General features: G+C 43.5%; 1 protein-coding gene across 1 annotated transcript; it reads right to left on the bottom strand.

Moving 5' to 3' along the window:
* Positions 1-3190: 3190 nt before the first annotated feature.
* LOC125111658 (olfactory receptor 10A6) lies at positions 3191-4338 on the bottom strand. Its single transcript, XM_047753679.1, has one exon. It carries the CDS (start codon positions 4165-4167, stop codon positions 3223-3225), a length of 945 nt encoding a protein of 314 aa, XP_047609635.1. The 5' UTR covers positions 4168-4338; the 3' UTR covers positions 3191-3222.
* Positions 4339-8387: the final 4049 nt, after the last annotated feature.

Below are 8387 nucleotides of genomic sequence, written 5' to 3'. Positions count from 1 at the left end.
TGAGGCTGAACAAACCCAAATGTCGGAGTTGGGCGCAGAGACAGGGTCACCGCACGCCAGGCCCCTCAAAGAGCCCCGAACTCCCTGAACAAAACTGTGAAGCCTTTTTAAAAGCCGGATTTGGGGCGGGGGTGTCCCAGGGCAAGGGAGGAGCTGGTGCACCATCGTCTTAGCTGAGGAGGAGGCCACAGGACCCTGTCACGGGGACTGACGTCATTGGTCCTTAGACTCCGGGAGGACCGGGGCTCTGGACCCGTGGTCATCAGGCAGCGAACACCTTCCACTTGGTGGAGGAGATTCTTCACGTGTGTACAACAACTCAGGCAATGTCATCTGGGTCCTGCAGAGAGGAGCCAAAGCAGCAGTGAGGGGCAAGGGCCCGCCCCAGGAAGGCCCCCGAGGGTCCTGCTTGGCTACAGTAGAGTAGCAAGTCTGACTAGGGAGATTTCCAGACAGAATATCAGAAGGGCTAACTGGTTTCTTTCGGCTGCAGATAATAAAATACCAGGAAAGAAAAATGAATTGAAGGCCAAACTATTAAGTTTTTCAGCAGACTTGAAAGAAAAGTATAACGGAGCCAGGAATTGCTAGATTCAAAAGTAAAACTGTTTTTCCTTTCCAATCGCAGCCAGAAAACAATTTTCAAAGAGAAACAGCTTGAGGGCAAAGATCGAATCTAGAGAGTGGTTGTAAAACCCTTTGTTAAAACTCAGAAAGATTTTAGATGATTTAAAAGGAGTTTTTTCCATGCCTGATCCACCAGTCGGTGGCGTCCGGCCCTCAGCGACGGGGCCGTCCAGGGTCTCGGGTTTGAGAGGAGGATTTAGAAGAGTCTTTGAGCAGTCATTGTGTGTTGAAGCTCCTACTGAAGACTGAAGAGTTGTTTGAATGTCAAGTTACTGCCTGGGGCCCTGCCAGTCAAGCGTCTCCTGGAATAGCAAATGTATGCTAATGAAGACAATGAAATAGTAAACCTAGGAGCAGGTGTGGGGGGTAATGGGGTGGTGGCTTCCATTCCTTCAGTGTCCATTCTGTATGAAATTAATATCGAAAGGGACTGTCAAAGGAGGCACTGCACTGGACAAAGTCACCCGGGAAAAGAGACTTTATTCAAGACTACTGCAATAGGGGAGAGAGATTGACCTCAAAACTCTGCTGAAACAAAGGGCTGGAGAGATTTTAAAAGCTGGGAAGAAGAAAATCATAGCTACCTGTGCTTGCGAAATGACTTTACCCAAAGGAAAAGTAAACTTTCTCACATCTTCATGGCAGGGGGTGGTTTCAAAGGAGGACGAGAAACAATGTGTGCTGACAAGTTTTTTAAAGCACCAAGAAAAGGGAGGTCGGAGGCCACGGTCAGGAATAAGGGCTGTCTAAAGTTTACTTAAGCTGGGGGAGGCTGAAGACCACCGGCTTAGAGCAGTCACATTATTTAAAGTCTAACGCCCAGAAACAGAGCAGAATGGTGGTGGCCCAGGCTGTGGTGGGGGAGGGAGTGATGCCGAGATGGGGGTGAAAGGGCACAAAAGGTGAGTTACAAGTGAATAATGCACAGCATGTCAGCGACAGTCCCGCAGCAATGTTTGTACACTTGAAACTCGCTCAAAGAGCACATCTCAGGGGTTCTCAAACCCCAAAGAAGAGAAGGATGCGAGGCGATAGGTGTGTTAGTTACCTTGGTGGTATTTTACAAGGCACCTGTACGTCAGATCAAAACTTTGTGCACTTTAAATATATACAACCCTGTCAACTATATCTCAGTAAAACTGGGGAAAAGACAAAAATAAAGGCATTTTAAAAAGAAACATTGGTTTATTTGATCAATAGATGAATGAGTGAACTAACAAATGACAAAGAAAACTATGTATTTAGCTTCATTTGGTGGCTTGTTTGTTTTAGATAAGCCTTTCTTAATTGGTATTTTAAGATCTCTGAGAAAAAAGTTTCAGAATATCAAGGGATGAGACTCAAAAAGTTTCTTCTGAGGTTTCTTTGATATCTGCGAACAGTATCATACAACATCCAGATCTTACCCCCAAGTTTTCAGCAATCTGCTAATGAAGTTTCCTTCTTGTGTTTTGTTTTTTCGAAAGTCAAATCAGATTTGCTCTCCGCCCCCACGTGTGGCAGGGGTAGGTATGAACATAAAGGAAACGGTTTTCTCCCGCAACATCAGCGACGGCTTCGTAAGGAGCTCCGGCCTCCTGAGGATCCCACCTTGAGGCAGAAGCAAGGGTGGTGCTCCTCCGATGCAGGTGCAAAGAGTGGGACGCCTTTCTGCGTGCGACGTGGAAATGCGAAGCAAGAATGAAACAGTGCGCGTTTCTCGTGTCTAATTTACGCGTATTCAGGGAGAGACACGCAGACTGAGAGGACTCAAGGATGGCAGAAAACAGGCACCACTAGTCATAATGTTTACGTTCCAAAAGAAAAAAAGATCACCGCGTGTGACAAACGTTGAGGGCATTTTTGCCCAAAAATAGAAATTTGGCCAGATTTCCATGAAAAAGGATTTGTAAGTGAAACAGCACCATGATAAATGAGGTTCAAAAACAGCAACACACCGGATTACTGCACGCTACAATAATCAGATGAAGTCCACTTGTGGATTGATCACAACCTCTGTGCGTCCGAGAAAAGAGCCAACGGAAGCCTCCCAATAGCTGTTCTTGTCCGTTCATACATGGACAGATTTTCACCTAAAACACAAAAAGCTCATCTCGCAATCTGTTGGCTTCCTGGCGTTCACCCAAGTCAGTGGGGCAGAGTGGGTTTTTGAAATCAGTCTGAAATGGTTGATGTCACTTTAAAGTGTTTTGGAAACATTATGAAATTTTTCAAACTCACAGTCTATTTGACCCATCAAAACCATGTTGTGAAACCTATTCTGCACAAATGAAAGCAACAGTGAAGTAAGTGTATGAAAATAAGTCTTTATTCAGCATTTTCTAAAGGGGCAAAAAATGAGCACACACCTGTATGGCTGCCAATAAGCAACATTTTAAGAAACTGTGTTTTACCCAATATTAGTGAATATTAAACATCTATGAAAAAGAATTAAAGCATTAATAAATAAAGATGCCTAAGCATATTACCAAATTTGTAGAACTCAAAAAACTAAGCATAATCACAACAAGAAATATAAGCTGTTTCCACCGTTTATTAAATTTAAGTAAATTTCAGTCCAGTCATAACCAATTATCACATAGGTTCCCAACACAGTCAGAAGGTGTATAAGTCCACTTTTCCTCGCCACAACCTCATCAAAGCTCTCTTCAGCTCACTGCTCCTCAAGCTGTAGATCAGGGGGTTCAGCAGAGGTGTGAGAAGTGAGTAAGCCAAGGACATGAGCTTCTTGGTGTCTGGGGAGTAGCCAGATTTGGGCTGTAAGTACGTCATACTGGCTGTGCCATAGAAGAGGGTAACAGACGTCAGATGGGAGCCACAGGTGGAAAAGGCCTTCTGCCTCCCTGTGGTGGGTGGCATCTTCAGGACGGCAAGGAGGATTCGAAGGTAAGACAGGAGTATCAGCAAGAAAGGAACCATGATAATCAAAACAGTGCCAGTGAATGCGTATATTTCAAACAAAAATGTGTCTGCACATGCAAGCTCCAGCACGGCTGGGGTTTCACAAGAGATGTGATTGATTTCATTGGGGCCACAAAAGGGAAAACTAAAAACCCATGATGTTTGCACAGTTCCTAACATGAAACCCAAGGCCCATGAGCATATAACTAACTTCATGAAAACCCTTCTGTTCATGAGCATTGGGTAGCTCAGAGGATGGCAGATTGCAGCAAATCGGTCATAAGCCATTGCTCCCAGGAGAAAACATTCAGTGCCACCAAAAAGAAGAAGGAAATACATCTGTGCGAAACATCTCCCAAATGAAATCGATGTTTTCTCGGTGGAGAGGACCAGCAGCATTTCAGGCGTGATGACGGCACTGATACTCAAGTCCACCACAGACAAGTTCAGGAGGAACAGGTACATGGGGACGTGGAGGCTCCGTTCCAGGGAGATGATGACGATAATGACGGCATTTCCTACCAAGGTCACCAGATAAATAACCAAGAAAATCCCAAAGAGCTGCCCTTGGAGTTCGGGAAAGTTAGAAAAGCCCAAGAGGATGAAGTCAACCACAGAGCTTTGGTTTTGCCTTTGCATGTCAGTCGTGGAGCGTATTTTATATCTACGGACAGAGTATATAAATTATGAAGTCAGAGTCCAACAGCTTAAAGTCTATGTCTGCGTTCACCCCAGATATTCTTGGGAGAAGCTGTAAAGAGGAACTCATCCTGAGAGAAATTCAGTTTGGCAGTTGTAGAGACTGGCCAGTGACGACTCTTTCCCCAAAAAAAGGAGGAAGTAAAGACGTCTGGCTCAGAAATCTTGTCTGAAAAGTATAAAATACCTAAATAATTTTGCAACTCTGTACTTTGTATAGTATGAAAATAATCTTAAACAAACATAAATGTCTTCTAACTTAGGTTCCATTCCAAACGACACTGCTATTAACATCACCTAATTTTCTTAATTAAAAATAAAGTATAAAAAGTTAACAAATGGAAAAACACATCCACAAAACTTTCGATAACAACCTAATCATTCAAAGTCACAGCACAGTTGATTCGATGTTTATTTTAACTATTTGGCTTGTTTGAAAATCCATTTTTTGACTCGGTTAAATATAAAAACCCTGCAGAAACACAAAAAGAGGATTGTATTTTAGATCTTAGGTGATCTGTGAATAATGTGAATCAACCTCAGGCTTGTTGATTTTCGCACTGACGGGTCATAGACTCCGCGGGAAATTTTAAAGGTTAATTCTCTATAGCTCATCCTTGTTAGGATGACTTGAGAAAAGTCCAATTCTGATCATTCTGAAAGCAGGAATAATGTGTATTCAGTTCCAGATATGCTAAAGTGCATGGATTTTGAAATTGGAAGATTTAGAGAAAAATATTTAAAAAATGAAACCTTCTAGGAATGAGCATAAGCATGTTATGTAACAAAATGTGAGTAATAAAGAGCCACTGACCCCAGATGCTCAATAATTTCTGATCACTTAGAAGACTCTGAGGCTGCTTGACACCTCACTGGCGTGGAAACTTGAGCAGGGCACGCCCTTTTCCATACATCATTCTTACAATTGACTCGAGTAAGAGTTGGACATATTTACCAAGTTCCTCCCCAGTTGCAAACTTGTAAGATTTGATGATAAGTGTATACAAAGTACTTACACCTCTAATTATGACCTGTACCTTTCTTTGAAATGAGGAGAAAAAGAAATTGAATAGCATCAACACCAAAGAGTCCACTGATTCAAATGTTTGATCTGCGTCTAGTGATTCCCGAGAGGGAGGCATCCCTTCAACAGCATCTCCAATGATCAGCGGAAGATCAACCATCAATGGAAACCCACTCACGGGCACACGGCAGGACCTGCACTTTCTCACCTATGGACTCTGACCGCTTACAGTTCATGCTGAGGCATCAGAACAACACCTCTAGTCAACAGCCACCTTCTCATACACACAACTCAGTGACCCAGTGCTCTGAGGCCAGACCAATATATGACACTGAGTCACATGCCCTGGAGAGCCCGACCCTGGAGAACCTGAAATCACTTCAGACATGCTTTCACATAGTTTGGCACAATAACAAAAGAGGCTTTAACGTGGGCCCCCAGGGGACTGGAGCCCCACTCCCTCATCTTCCTACAGGGAATAAACACCTCTTCTCACAAGAGACTCGGTTTCACTGTGACATCTCCCAAAAGCAGGTGGAAACAGTGGCTGAATAAAAGTTGTAAATGTGGAAAAAAGAGAGCAGTGGGGTGAGGGCGTGAACAAAGGCAGGTGGACCCAGGGGAGAGCAAGGATTGGGTGGGATGAGGATTTGTGCAATCATGGGCAATAAGCTAAGACAAGAAGATGGAAGCCTCTTTGGAAAAAAGCACCCTCCCCCACCGCCAAGCCCCATGCAAGAACTTTGCATCATCTGCAGAAGAAATACAGAGCTACTAAAATATTTCTACCAAAAAAATATCATCCCAAACAACTTCATCGACAGAACTTTTCAAACCAGGAGTCAAAATCGGGACTAGTTTGCATGAGGCGAGAGAAGCGTTTGACTTCTCGGATTCTATTATTTTCTCTGTAAAATCAACATAACATTATTCATCTCCTCAGGTACATGGGAAAATCAGGGCACTCAGGGATCCGTCTAAACTGGCTTGAACAATTAAGGAGGCCACTGGCTCAGTCCCAACAGAGTGAGGAGATGAAGGAAGCTGCAGGCTTGGCTTTGGCCAGAACTGGTCAGAAGGCAGATTTTACCTTTGTCTCCTTCTCATGCTGCATCCTCAAGGAAGCTCTCTCCTCCAGGCAGCAGCAGGTTCCCAACAACACTTAGAGAGTCGCTGGCTCTATTAATGTGTCTAGTGGGCAGTGTACCAGTTATTCTGAGGAAGTGGGGATTTCCTTCACAGAATCCCATCCAAGCACCATCTCATAGAACTTTCCGTGACGGGATTACACCCCACGCATGAATCAGTCGTGAGTGAAAAACGCCACCTAAAAGGTGCCTTCCACAAAGGTAGAAGAACAGAGTTCTCTACAGGTAGGTTCTCCAAGTGTAGCCCGTGGATCAGCAGCTTCAGAAGCACCAGGGAACAGAAATGCAAATCAGCAGGCCTCACCACAGACCTACAGAAACACATCCTCTTTATGTGCAGTCTGTGTTTTGACCTCCATCCAGGTGATTCTAAACTAGAGCATCACTGCAAGCAGCACACCCTGGAAAATAAACGCAATAATCTCATTATGGCAACAAGAAGAATTAGATGGGTGGGCTGGTAGCAAAGCCTGTCCTGCATCTGCTTGGAGCCAGGAAGACGCCGGTCATGTGGATGAGCAAAGGAGCAGACAGACTCAACACGCCACAGTGTCAGGAAGCTATCGGTCAGTGGGATAACATGGGCGGATGCGAGCTCTAAGCATCTGACGGTGGGGGGACAGCAAATGAAAAACTAGCCCATCTTTATTATAAAGATATAAGCTGTTTACATACCAATGCATCTCAAACTTGAAAGTGAATCCAAGTCGCCTAGGGGTCCCGTCACTAAGCGCGTGAAACGCATTCGGCCTTTGGCGAGACCTAAAGTTCTTCGTTTCTCACATCTCACACGAAGCTTCTGCGTTGGACCAACAATTGCGTAACAGGGTTACAGTTAACCATGAGTAATTCCTGCTGACGTGACACACGGCCTGGCCTTGTGTCCCCACACATCCTACATTTAACCTGGCTAGAGCTCATTTTGTTCACACATGGGATAACTGAAAGAGACACAGGGTCAGAATAATGCATAAAAACCAAAAGGGATCGGGAAGAAAAGAACAGGAAAAGCAAAGGGAGACTAAAAATATTCACCAGAACATTGGTGCTATGGAGTGGACTAAAAATGTCACCAATAATACTGCTGAGGCTTTTTACAAGTTATGAAGTTACTCCTTCTACAAAGAGGGGCACAAAGTGAAAAATATATGTGCTCAGGGAAGACATGGCAAAACAATAGAAGCTGATGAAAGCTTAGCTCTCAGAATCCAGAGGAGGTGCTAAATTTTTTTAAATCTCAAATATGACGACCGTGTTGGAAACACGGAGGCAAAGAACAGACACTGCTGAACAAAGTGGGCAGACCGTTTAAGCAAAATGCAAAGGAAATGAACAAATTTTAAAATGATTCCTTTGAAAATACAGACTCGAAAGCCAAAAAAAAAAATAAGTAAATAACTCAGTCATGCAAAGCTGATGTACCTAAAGATCTAACAAATTATTTCAATAAAATTTTAAGACATCAGATGTGAATAATGCCTGTCTAGTAAAGTTACGGCAAAAATTTAAAAGAACAAAAAATACAAGATGCTTCGTACAATGCCGCATGGAAGAGCTCCAAATTGTGATGGCTTTTATTACAGTGGTTTCACTATAACTACTGTTACTTTAATTTCCAGTTTTATTGACACCCACCATCTTGCAAGTTCATAGCATACAATGTGGTGATTTGACTCCAGGGCCTGTTGTGAAATGATAACCACAGTAGGGTTAGCTAACACGTCCATCACATCACATAATTACTTTTGCGTGTGTGTGTGTAGTGATAATTTTGAAGATGTGCTCTCTTGGCAATCTTCAAATACATAACATGAGATTAAACATAGTCACCATGCTGTCTGTTACATCCCCAGAACTTATGGGACGTATAACTGGAAGTTCCTACCCTTTGGTGAGTATCAACCTGTTGCCACCATTCCTCAACACCTGGCAACCACTATTCTACCACATTTTTCTATGAGTTCCACCTTTTTGGACTCCACAGAAAA

The sequence above is a fragment of the Phacochoerus africanus genome, chromosome 11, assembly GCF_016906955.1.
Source record: "Phacochoerus africanus isolate WHEZ1 chromosome 11, ROS_Pafr_v1, whole genome shotgun sequence".
NCBI classification, from domain to species: Eukaryota; Metazoa; Chordata; class Mammalia; order Artiodactyla; family Suidae; genus Phacochoerus; species Phacochoerus africanus.
This window is presented reverse-complemented; position numbering and strand designations above follow the sequence as displayed.

Coding starts and splice junctions, on each gene's coding strand:
- LOC125111658 (XM_047753679.1), bottom strand. CDS start 4,167: ATGCAAAGGCAAAACCAAAGCTCTGTGGTTGACTTCATCCTCTTGGGC.